We start from the raw sequence: 12,180 nt of genomic DNA, 5'->3' as shown, positions 1-12,180 counted from the left end.
TATTCCTGAAAACATTAGCTTTAGATGATAAACAAAAACAAAATGAGCCATTTCTGCATGTGGCATTGTGTACTGGGAAATCGTTTTCATGGAATTCTGACTAAAATGACTGGGAGCTGTCCATCTTGATGTGGACTCTGAAAATCCTTCAAAATCTTTGAAGGGTGGGAACGATTGCTGCCAATATATTGGATTTGAAAGTTAATTCTTGGGCTTGAGTAATGTTTGATCTCACATATGCTGTGTGCAAATGAAAAAGGTTGCTACTTTCCTTGGACAGATTTCTAAAACAATCAGTGCTAATTATTTAGTTTTATAATAAGAATAATAAGAATAATAAGAATAATAAGAATAATAAGAATAATAAGAATAAGAATTTATACCCCACCCATCTGGCTGGGTTTCCCCAGGCACTCTTGGTGGCCGTTGGCGCTGGACCTCAGTGTCCAGGCAGAACGATGGGGGTGGAAGCGCTCCTTCAAATAGACATTGGTGAATCTCAGGTCTCTCGTACCATTTGAGCCCATTTTCTACTAGTGGACCAGATGTAATACTGCATTTATTTCTTAAACGGGCAAGGACCACTGTTGATATTGGCTGTTCCTTGTGCAAAGAAAAAAGTTCTTCCCCTGTTGTTCTTTACATAATGTGCCTAGATGATCCTGTTTTATCGTTCTTTTCTTGCATAACTTGCCAGGAATTATTTACTAAGGAGGAGCCATCGATTTAATCAAACTCTTATTAGTTAACAGAATTCTATAAAGCAGTTTCCTTGAGAGCGCTGAACGTGAGCCTTGAAAAGCTGAAATACTCTAAGCTACAGAAGAAATCGGTCTCTCCCTCTCTCTTGCACACTTTTTAACTCTAAAAACAAAAGGTAGGTAAGTTTTCTTGTAAATTAAACTTTCCAAGGAAAAGCAGGACTACTGAATGGCAAACAACTAATCTACTCTTTCTTACAAGAGTTCTGCGGGGCAATAAGGTATTTCATCAGATGCATGGAAACTCTTGTCATAGTTCATATTCTTTTATGCTGTCACACAGAATGCAACATTTGTGCTACCAGAGATTAATAGTTATTTTGAGGGGACTGAATGTGAACTCCCATTGTGCAAGGGGAACCCTGCTCATTTGGCATGGGATACAACCCTTAATTTATATATATTGGAAAATCAAACGGAGTATTTTTCTTGTTACTATTTTGGATATACAATGTTTTCCACTAAATGGTTATTACATTTCTTAGCAATGAAACACAAGACTTATATAGAGAATTAAAGTGATTTTTCTGTCTTCATGGCACTTTATTTCTTTATCACTTTTAAGCAATGGATTTTATTTTTATTTAAATGTTTATAAAGTATCCATTCATCTATAATAACACAAGGTGGTATATCTTGATGTCATGCATCATATTCTATATTATGGCCTGAAATGTCCTAAAAGGTATTAAAGGCCTGGCAACAACTGGCAACAACTTTGGTTTCCTCAGCACCCAACGGAGCCTTGAACTTTCTCCCAGAACAATTCCCCGCCTCCTTATACCATGCACTGAGCCCACCCTTGCAAGTGCTTTCCTTGTCAGACGCTACGTGGGAGGAGAGAAATTGGCGCAGGGAGGAGGCAAAAAAAGAAGAAGAAAGATCTATCTTGGTAGTGGTGTCTCAGTATGGGAACGCCTGCCCAACAGGGCCCATTGTATGTCTAGCCAACTCTCTGTATTATCATAGATGAAGCTGAGGGCAGCATTCCCTCCATGGAACGTCCTTGGGCACCACATTCCAGCAGCAGTTTCAGCCAGAGCTGGCAATGGAAGCCAGATGGGCGGTGAAGAATACCTTTCTCTTTGCCACCCTGTGGTCCCCAGCACATCTATGGTTTGGTCCCAGGAGGCCCAGAAAATACGTCACCCCAATTTCTTGAAGCTGATCAAGAACCCAGGAGGAACTGGGCAAGAGTTCCCAACAGATTCCATCTTTAATTTTCCCTGGAACCATTTGCAGGGAGCAGTTTTTTGCTTCCTTCCCACCTCCCCTGAGTACAAGAATGAGTGTCAGGATAGCAGCACTGACCAAACTATGATGCCAGGCAGCATAAAGTGAGGCCAAGGGCTGTTATTTTGCATGTTGCACACATGCAGTTGAGAAATAACTATGTCAGGGTGAAAGAGAAAAGCCTTATCGTGTAGGGCAAAGCCAGCTTTGAGTCGAAAGCAGACCATTTTAAAAAACACTTAAAGCAGGGGGAAAATAATGCTTTGTTGCCTCAATGGTGGGTCAAGTCTCTGTTCTTTAAATGATGGACCTTTATGTTGCTCACCTGTGATGGAAGAGAAGCATGGGATTCTGCTACGGGGTCTGCAAAAAGAGTAGGATTTGACAAAATGACACCTCTATTTCTTTGTGATTTCCCATTGTCCCATAATAGAGGCAACTATTCTCTTTTCTTTATTCTTAGGCAGGCAATGCAACCAGAGGAGAAATACCTTTTCACATACAAAGGATTTTATTTCCAGCCAGTATTTACTTCAGTGGAGTACTTAGATTCCCTGGAGGGTTTTGAAATAAGAGACAGTGATGTATTTATAGTCACTTATCCAAAATCAGGTAAGAGTACCTTTTCGTAGGTTGAACCATCATTTCAATTCAACCCTGTTGGATACCCACATATATCTACATAGTATCTGTATTATCCTAACACAAGATGAAAACCAAATGCTTGCTAAGGGTTTATTGTATTCACTGACTTTCAGGATTTTGTATGTGGTGGTAAAATGGTGATTGTAAAATTCTCTTCTTAAGAACTTTCCTGTGACTCTTTATTTCAGCATTTATCTGCCACAGTTTTGCCAATAATAACGGGGGTCCGTATCCAATGCAGTTGTGCCCTCCATGCAATAACTTCCACTTCCACACCAGAACTTCCTTCACTCTTCTCTCCCCTTGTGTCCCCAGTGTTCCCCAAATCTGCCTTGGAGGGTTGGTGGGGTGGGGAAGACACAATAACTGGGAGTGGGAGAGGAGAGAGGGGGGAATTTCTGCTCTGTACAGGCATTTAGGACTTGGGTGACATGAAGAAAGGATTCTGCAACTGCCTTTTGCCTATTATGTTTGTCTCACTGGCCATTTGTCAACATTCCTTTTTCTGGAATACATTGATAAAAAAATCATAGTTTGAATGTGCTGAATCAAAGTACTTTGGAGAATCAGACAACCTTTTTTTTATTCCCTGGACTTTGTCTATCATTTGTATAATGTGCTGTGAAGAATCTGGAATAGAGTTTTTGGTAGCTTTCTGAACAATAAAGGAACTTATTAGCAAATATTGTTCTGTCTTCCCAAATCCTCAGATTCTGTGAAACCTTTAGTTGAACTTCGCATTTCTCATCCACAATGGAAAGGAAGCCTTGGTCAATGTTCCTCATTCACCATTTGCTGCCCCTATTTCAGTGGTGGTCTGTGTGACACCAAAATTTGGTGCCCCCCACCTCTCACCTTCTATTTGACATCATACATAGTGTTGGCAACCTGTGTAGCCAGGTCCCTAAATCTGCCTCTGCTTGCTGTGTTGATTCCCTTCCTCTCTCTCATTTCTTTTCAGTGTTGCAATTCAGATAGTAAGCTCCATGATGCAGAGACATGTTGTTTTTAGTTATTCTCTTTAAAGCACTAAGTACATTCATGACAATGAATGAAATTAAAGTAAAGGGTAAAGGTACCCCCAACCGTTAGGTCCAGTCGCGGATGACTCTGGGGCTTTGTGCTCATCTCGCTCTATAGGCCGAGGGTGTCAGCGTTTGTCCACAGACAGCTTCCGGGTCATGTGTCCAGCAAGATGAAGCCGCTTCTGGCAAACCAGAGCGGCTCAGAGAAATGCCGGTTACTTTCCTGTCGGAGCAGTACCTATTTATCTACTTGCACTTTGATGTGCTTTTGAACTGCTAGGTGGGCAGGAGCAGGGACCCATCGTGGGGATTCGAACCATGACCTTCTGGTTGGCAAGCCCTAGGCTCTGTGGTTTAGACCGCAGTGCCGTGACTTCCGGGTTAGCGCCATCGGCGAATGACGGAGTTCCTCTGACCAGAGGAACTGGCTCTATGGAAACTGGGTCTTCCCGCCGCGGCGAAGATGGGGACCCGCTAGAAATCCCAGGTGGAGGAAGTGGGGTGAGCGGCGCAGTGCTGTGAACTGATTGCTACTTTCACGGAGTGACGCCGCACAGCCATTGCTGGAGAGCGCTGACTTTTCCTGTGGACAGTTGGACTCTAAACAAGTACCCGTGAGTAGAAACGGAAAATTGGATCAAGAAACACCCTAATTTGGTACCGAAGCGGGAAGGTTCAAAACAGGAAGTCCGCCTCCCGCTTTTTGTAAATAGACTGAAGCAAAAATCTTGTAAGCTAATAGCCTGGAAAGTCGTTTATAAAGGTCGAATTTTCCTTCATTTATAACCACTAAAACCCCCTTGGAAGCAGGAGAAAAAGGGGGGCGAATTTTGACTGTTCAAGCCTGCAGGAGAGGGAGTAAAGAAAGATAAGTTTCCACCGTCTCAAACCTGGGAACGGGGAGTCAGAGACAGAAATTGTCGGAGACGTTCATTGACTGTGAATGGAACATTTTGACAGATAGCTAAAAAAAGAGAAACAAACTGATTCCAATGTTGCCTTTTGCATTCTAAAGAAACAAAATATCTGAAAAATAAAAGTAACTTTCCTTTGTTGGACTTGCTTTAAAAAGATGGACACAAATAGAAATTGTCCCCTCTAGAGGGAGCTTGTTAAATTGTTGCTGCAGTCTACTTGGGGATTTTACAGCTGTGTGATTAAGATCGTGGGACCAGTCTTTTGACCTTGAATAAAGATGTGTTGGGAGGAAGTTTTGGTGCTTGCTCTTTGCAAAACAAGTGCTTTGTTGGAGCAGATGCATGAGAAGATGGATTTGATGAATGAAAAGATGGATTTGATGACTGTTGTAGGCAGTAAATGCGGACAAACAGGGAATACTGACACTGACATCATTCAGGGACCAACGCAGGAACCTGTTTTGACTGGGCAAGTGCAAGTGCAGATGATAATGGAGGAGGTTGCGGTTGCACCTCAAGTAATACAAATGGAGAGATCCGAGGCCCTGCAGGAGCATAAGCCGCTGTTTTTGAAGATTGAATTTGGAGTGGGCCAGGAGGAGTTTGGAGCTGAGGAGGCTCTTAACTTCGGAGGGACTGTGAAACATATTGTTAAATATTTCCTGGGCTGGTTTGATGAGGGGAGATGGAGACAATTTTGGGCTGGAATCCCCCAGAGACCTACTCCTCAATGAGAAAGGAAAGAAATTAAGAAAGAGACCAACAAAAGACAAGGAAATGTGCAAGTATAAACAAGAAGAAGAAGATCTGCAGAAGGGGCATGGAAGAGATTTAAGAGCCTTGGACATAAGATTAGCAGGTTGATGGACTAGATGGAATGGACAGTAAGGACTGACATAACCCGAGACCAGGAAGAAGGAACGTTGGATGAAAATTGGAAGAAAGTTTATAAAGAAAAATTTTTATTTTGGGAATTACTGTAAAATTAATGAATATTAGGGGAAATGTTGGAATGAAACTATCTGGCTTTAGTAGAAATGATATAAGGAGTTATGTATAAATAAGTATTAAGTTTTAAGCTCTAAGGTATTTTATGGTAAGGTAAGGTTAAATAAATTAAGGCAAATTGAATAACAGAATATGGTGAAAGATGGAAAGGATCTGCTGAGTTAATTAATAGGTTAGACTGTTAAGATAAAATATTCAATAAAAATTGAGAAAGATGGAAAGAATTTGCTGAAACAACTAATTAAGCTAGAATACAAAAAGGGAGGTGTGAGGAGGTCAAGGAAACAAGCAAATGAAAGATAAAGATATGTAATATGGGATTTGTATCTTTTTTTCTTTTTTGTTGATGTTGCTGTGTTGTTGTATTGGTTTTTATGTATTTTTTTCTGTTTTTTTATTTATTTTTTCTCTTTATTTTTTATGTATTGCAGTGTTGTTGCCTCTTTTTTCTTCTTCTTTTTTGTAATTTTGAAAGTCTTAATAAATATTATTTTTTTAAAAAAAAATAGACCGCAGTGCCACCCGCATACCCATATAAATGAAATTAAGTAAACTTATTCTCGTTTATAGGCACAATATGGACCCAAAATATTTTGAGCTTGATTTATCATGAAGGTCACCGAGATGGAACTGAAAAAGTCGACTTACTAGACAGGGCTCCGTGGCTGGAGTACAATGTCCGCAATGTGGATTATGTCAGTCGCCCATCACCTCGTCTCTTTGCTTCCCATCTACCCTACTATTTAGTACCCAAAGGATTAAGGAACAGAAGAGCAAAAGTAGGAAACAGCACATTTATTATTTGATCATATTCAATGTTTGTCTTGCCTTATTTGAATGAACATCTCAGTTTCCGTTAACATTTCTCCATTTTTGAGGGCAGTTCATCCTACTGCAATTCCATATGAATGAATAATGCTCTGTGCACCCTGAGTTTGGAATAATTCCCATAACTCCTAAACAGCACAGAGTTTATGCTCCACCATAGTAAAAGTCCTGGAGGGTGTTAAGAATAAAACAGGTTCTTTTATCTGAGATTCAGTGCACTTCAGGCAGAACACAAGTAAGCAGTCAGACAACCAATATATTGGAATTTCTACATAACATTGCTTTATTGATTAACAAGCAGAACACATAACAAGATAAGGGAACATGCACTCAGTCTCTCACACAATCACACATACACTCATCACTCTTCTGGATTGGGTGGGCAGACAGCGGGATCCTGGCTGCATCTGACACACCAACCCTCCTGAAAAGCCTGATCTTATATAGTCCTTTTTGATGCACATCTGAATATTGGCATTTCTCATTGCCTTTGACATGTTCTTGGCAGTCTTCCACGCTTAGCATGTTCTTGGCATATCACAACTCTCATGCTTTGCACCTGGTCTTCTGTAACTTTTGACACAGTACGATACTCATTGTTTGTAACTAGCATTGCACAGCCAGTCTTTATGTTTCCTTGCAGGTACAGTACTTTTGCCAGAACATGCACATTCCATTCGCTCTTTGATCAGCACAATTTATGAAAGTTCATCAACAGCATCCATTTTATGTGGTGGTCTTCAGCCCATTCAAAACATGGCATTTGTTGTGCAAGTACTTGGAGCCGCAAAGCTGACAGACGCACTACAAGATAAACCTAAAAAGATGATGAAAGATGAATGGGAATGTATAAATAATTATCTAGGGGATAAGGTTTCAACAAGAAAGACCTGGTTATGTTTAGAATGATACCTCATAGTGAAATGTTCCCTGATACCAAAATGAGGGATTCCTTGGAATGCAGATAGAGAGAACTGATAAGAATAATGATCTGTTGTGACCTTGATGGAAGCGTACAGTAGATGAGCCTTTCTGTGTTCTGGCTCTTCTTCTTCTTCTTCTTCTTCTTCTTCTTCTTCTTCTTCTTCTTCTTCTTTTTCTTCTTCTTCTTCTTCTTCTTCTTCTTCTTCTTCCCTTTCCCTTTTCCCTTTCCCTTTCCTTTTTTTTCTCATCCTTCTTCTTATGTTTTATGCCAAGTACTTTGATATTTTTTGTTGTTTTTTAGCTTTTTCATTATTATCATTATTAAGTATTTTTCTTTTGTAATTTTGGTAGTCTATATTTATATGTATTTGTTTAAAGCAAAATAAAAGTATTTTTAAAAAAAACAAAAAATGGCATTTGTTACAAGGGTGCCATCCAACACACTTAATAAGAATAAGTTCATTCAACACCATAGGATTGCACTGTGCATGTGACATTCATGCTGCAAAAGAGGGTGAGGCTGCCAGGGCTGTAAAGCAACTTGGAAGCACCAAGAATCCACAAGAAGAGATATCTGAGATCCATCCATTTATTATTTTAGGAATCAAAAGAATTTGTTGTTATTCCTGCAGGTTGTTTATGTGTCCAGAAACCCAAAGGATGTCTTGGTTTCCTTTTACCATTTTTCCAAAACTATAGTCAAATTAGAAGAAGTAGAAGATTTTGGAATTTTCATGGAGAGGTTTTTGGCAGGGAAGGGTAAGGATGAATTGCTGCTCTAAAATGAATCACTCTTGTCCCTTCATCTTTATCCTTTGACAACAGATTAAAGAATTTCTCTCTGTGTTAAGGAACCTTTTCAGAATGCCATGTCTGATGCCACATGTTACTCTGAGGAAATTCCACATCCATGCATCACAAAGCGTCTCCAACTGAGACTCCATCTACCCCATTTTATGCCACTGATGGCTGGTGCGCATTGATGCCGAAGGGAGGGTATAGATCTGGCCAACTCCCAAAGGAAATCAGGTGGATTTGTATGCTGTCTGCATCAGGATGCAGCAGCTACAAATCATTACAAGCTGGAACACCCAATGCTTAATCAAGTGTAGAGATTTGTGTCAAGTTAAGTCAGAAACCCAGACAGTGTCTCCAAATGTTGCAAGTATGTTGTTCCACACCATATATGTTGCAAATGTTGCAAGTATGTTGTTCCACACCATATAAGGAAACTGCCAGCGTGGGAAGGAAGGGAGCTGGAGGAAGCCTAGACTGATCTCAGCCCACCCATCACTCTTCCATCACATTGCCTGGAAGCACAGCAGGGAGCCTTAAAGTGCAGAACTCTTCTGCAAATTTTTTCTCTGAGAAAGTGTTTGATGAAGGTGGATGGTTTTAATTCAGCTTCTATTTAATGGTTTGTACCACTGCTGGTTCTTAAAATGATCCCTTAAAATTGTTTTAATGGACTTTATATGTTCGTACTGCTTCTCTCTGAATGTTTTTTTTTTTTTTAAATCTGATCTACATTTTATGCTAAATCAACATCTCTCACATCAGTAATTGCAAGTTTATGGCTGGACCATGTAGAAGGCTGGTACTCTCACAAAGATGACTTCAATATTCTGTTTCTTACCTATGAGGAAATGAAGAAGGTAAGTTATCAAAATGCTATCCAGTCTGATATTAAACATCCATCAAAACTCTCCTTGACAAAATGAAGGAAGGAAGCAATTTGATTATTCAAGTGCCCTCAGCTGCTGCTTTCCCAGCTGGTCTCGCTTCCTTTCCTAAAGATTTTTCAAAGCTGAGCAGGCCATGGATTCGGGTGCAGCTTTCAGACCCTAGACTGCAAAAATGCACTGAAACCATTTCCCCTGAGGCATTATGGGGCTATAAATAAAGTGTCATGATCCCAAGCAAGATATGTCATTTCACAGGCCCTCTGATGCTGAGGAGAGATGTCACAGAACCCCCCTTGTGTCTGCAACAGGGACATTTAGTTATTTACTTGTGGACTCAGAGCCAGTGGCGTAGCGTGGGTTGTCAGCACCCGGGGCAAGGCAAGTAATTTATGCCCCCTAACCCGTGGATTTGCGCCACCTAACCCTAACCCCCAGATGTTGCGCCCGGTGCAGCCGGGCCTCCCTGCACCCCCCACGCTACGCCACTGCTAAGAGATGCCCCGGAATATAAAGCATTCTGCATGGCTCATGGAATAAAAGCAACAATGAAAGTATAATGCAATTGCAATTATTCCAAACTAGGCAAAGAAAGATGCAGGCTGCTTGTTTTCCCTGCTTGTAATCCTGCCTATTCCATGAGTTTTAGTCTCTAGGCTGTCAGGTTTCTCTATTGTGGATGGCCTGACATTAAAACCACGTTCCATTTCAGGATCTGAGAAGCTGTGTATTGAAATTATGCAACTTCCTGGGAAAGAGACTGACGGAAAAGGAGGTGGATGGTGTTGTGGATCAGGCTACATTTAATAAAATGAAAGCAGATCCCAGGGCAAACTATGAGTTCTCTCCACCAGATCTCATGGACCACAGCAAAGGACATTTTCTTCGCAAAGGTAAGTTAATGGTAGAAAAACTGATTTGGTGCTGCTTGTAGAATCCCCTACAGATTCACCTGATATTTACACTGATATGTGATAGCTACCAAGTAAAGGTGATTTCATTTTTCCAGTCTTCATGTAACTCTCAGTTTCTGTCATTTCCTAATTTTAGAGTTGTTCTATGTACTTTCCCTGTTGTTTTTTCCTTGTTTAAATAGGAGGTTTTCTTCACAAAGGTAAGTTAATGGTAGATCAAACTGACTTGGTGCTGCTTGCAGAATCCCTGACATATTCACCTGACAATTGCATCTAGGGATGGAATATATCTGGAGGTATGGATATTTTTTTGACCACCACAATGCATGTTCTTTCTGTCTGCTTCCTGGGCCAGGCACTGTTGGAGACTGGAAGAACATGATGACAGTCACACAAAGTGAAAGGTTCGACAGCGTTTTTAAGGAGAGAATGGAAAAGCTGCCCATCAAGTTCTGCTGGGACATCCATGAGGAATCATGAGTCTGCCTTTAGCTTGGAAGGAGGAATTAAAGTGTATGCATTTAATCCAGCCCTATTTGTAAGATTCAGCAGAATATTCTCATGTGGCTTAATAGCTTCCTAATGTTCAAATATGTGCATTAATTTTTTTAAAACACCACAATAAAATTACATTTGTACTGTCCGCTTCTTCTCTTTCTACATTCCAACATGTCCTAATTTCTGACCCCATGTGCAAATGTTAAGGAATCCCAGGATATCTATTGGGATTAGTAATTGTGTTTTAATGTGGCAGTGTTATAAGGAGCTTACCATTGGATTATTGTAATTGAAATTTAACAAAAAATATTCTTAAAATAAGCAAACTAACCAACTATTGGTGTCCCAGATGCACTGGCGGAGGAAGCTGGGTGTGGGCCACCCCTGGTGTCATCCCTGAGGTGGGGGGTCACATTGCTGTGCTGCCCCCTCCAAAAGATGCTCACTGCTTGGCGTGGGCGCACCCCCTTATATGCTCACCCTGCCCCCAGGTGCCAGAGCAACTACCTCTGCTTCTGCCCAGACGGCTATGTAAATCATCCCACTCACTCATGTCATCCCACTCACTCATGGGAAGGTCTTAGCCAGATGCAAGTGGTGAAATGAGGATCCCAAGAAGTGTCTGAGCCCAGGGAGAAGGCCAGTAGTCTCGAGGACAGAGAGGCACCAAGCGGGTTGGCAGAAAAAATGTTCTGCCCCTGTAACATTGGACATTCCAAGCCAGGCACCACCTGCTGTGGAACAAGCTTGGTGCCTCTTCCAGTCAGCAAGAAGCCTTCTCCTTCAGGGGAGAGGACTAGAGTAAATTGGATGCTGAGCCATTGCCAATGCTGCCTCCATCTCCAAGGACACACAGATGCTAACACATGCAAAAATCTTTGCAGACCCAACCCACCTGTAGGGATGCCTGTTTGCTTGCTTGTCTCCTTAGAGAGCTTAGTCCAGGGTCCATTTAGTCCAGTGTCCAACCTAGACCTGAGAGCAGCGATCAAACACATCAGGCCCTGGGCAAGTTCTCAGGAGCTCAGAGGGGCACATCACTAGTCCCAGCCTGACCCCACTGCCCATCTCTGAGTAACTGGGCTGGAGTTGGCAGCAAAGCAGTGAAGAAGCCCTCTGCTTCCTACCCCCGCAATCTATTGTCAAGAAAGACTTCTTATGCCATCTTGTTGCATGCCACCCCAATTTTGAGCAGTGCAAGATTCCCGGGGTTCCAAGTGCTCTTTCTCTCACAAAGGGTATGTGACTATTCCATGTTTGGGAGACATTACACTAAAAGAATGTGCATGTTGATCTTGGAACCTCCCAATAAAGGTGCCGGATTCTGTGCAGCAACTAGGGATGGCATTTTGTGACAACCTGGCGTTACAACCATCTATTTGACTACCACAGTGCCAGGCCCTCTTGGAGACTGGGAAAACATGATGGCCATTGCAAAAAAATGAAAGCTTTAACAGTGTTTTTCAGGAGCAGATGGAAAGGCTCCTCTTCAGGTTCTGCTGGAACATCAATGGTGAACTGACTCTGTTTCCAGCTTGAAAATATTTATACAAACTTTTTTCCTTCTCTAGAACAGGATGTGCATATGTTGTAGTATCTGTCAATCCACGTGTTGCAAATAATTGGACGAGAGCTGTGATTGTTGGAACAGATGTTTGTGATTATTGGAAGGCATTCTGAGTGGAAGAACAACAGGCAATAAGTAATTTCCCTGCAGTAGGCGTGGGAGGATCCATCTCTGCTTT

The 12,180-nt window shown here is 41.5% G+C and overlaps 2 protein-coding genes across 2 annotated transcripts in view; both read left to right on the top strand.

The window, feature by feature from the left end:
* Window positions 1-853: 853 nt before the first annotated feature.
* The window catches only part of LOC309338796 (amine sulfotransferase-like), a 66,582-nt gene continuing 55,255 nt past the window's right edge, over window positions 854-12,180 (top strand). The window contains exon 1 of the mRNA XM_081856255.1: window positions 854-877. The gene's annotated coding sequence lies outside the window, so the exon portion shown is untranslated. The remainder of the gene's footprint in view (window positions 878-12,180) is intronic.
* On the top strand, window positions 2,267-10,580 carry LOC309338793 (amine sulfotransferase-like). Its single transcript, XM_081856245.1, has 7 exons — window positions 2,267-2,368; window positions 2,462-2,606; window positions 6,160-6,368; window positions 7,974-8,100; window positions 8,902-8,996; window positions 9,736-9,916; window positions 10,293-10,580. Exons 1-7 carry the CDS (start codon window positions 2,309-2,311, stop codon window positions 10,415-10,417), a joined length of 942 nt encoding a protein of 313 aa, XP_081712371.1. The 5' UTR covers window positions 2,267-2,308; the 3' UTR covers window positions 10,418-10,580.

This window comes from Podarcis erhardii (assembly GCF_964252035.2).
Source record: "Podarcis erhardii genome assembly, chromosome: 3".
Lineage (NCBI taxonomy): Eukaryota > Metazoa > Chordata > Lepidosauria > Squamata > Lacertidae > Podarcis > Podarcis erhardii.
The sequence above is the reverse complement of the archived record's forward strand: the minus strand, read 5'-3'. Positions and strand labels throughout refer to the sequence as shown.

Excerpts from the sequence above, each read along its gene's own strand:
- LOC309338793 (XM_081856245.1), top strand. The coding sequence starts at position 2,309 with ATGTTGCTCACCTGTGATGGAAGAGAAGCATGGGATTCTGCTACGGGG. Across the intron at positions 2,607-6,159 it reads AGTCACTTATCCAAAATCAG|GCACAATATGGACCCAAAAT; the intron begins GTAAGAGTACCT and ends TCTCGTTTATAG. Across the intron at positions 8,101-8,901 it reads GAGGTTTTTGGCAGGGAAGG|TAATTGCAAGTTTATGGCTG; the intron begins GTAAGGATGAAT and ends CTCTCACATCAG.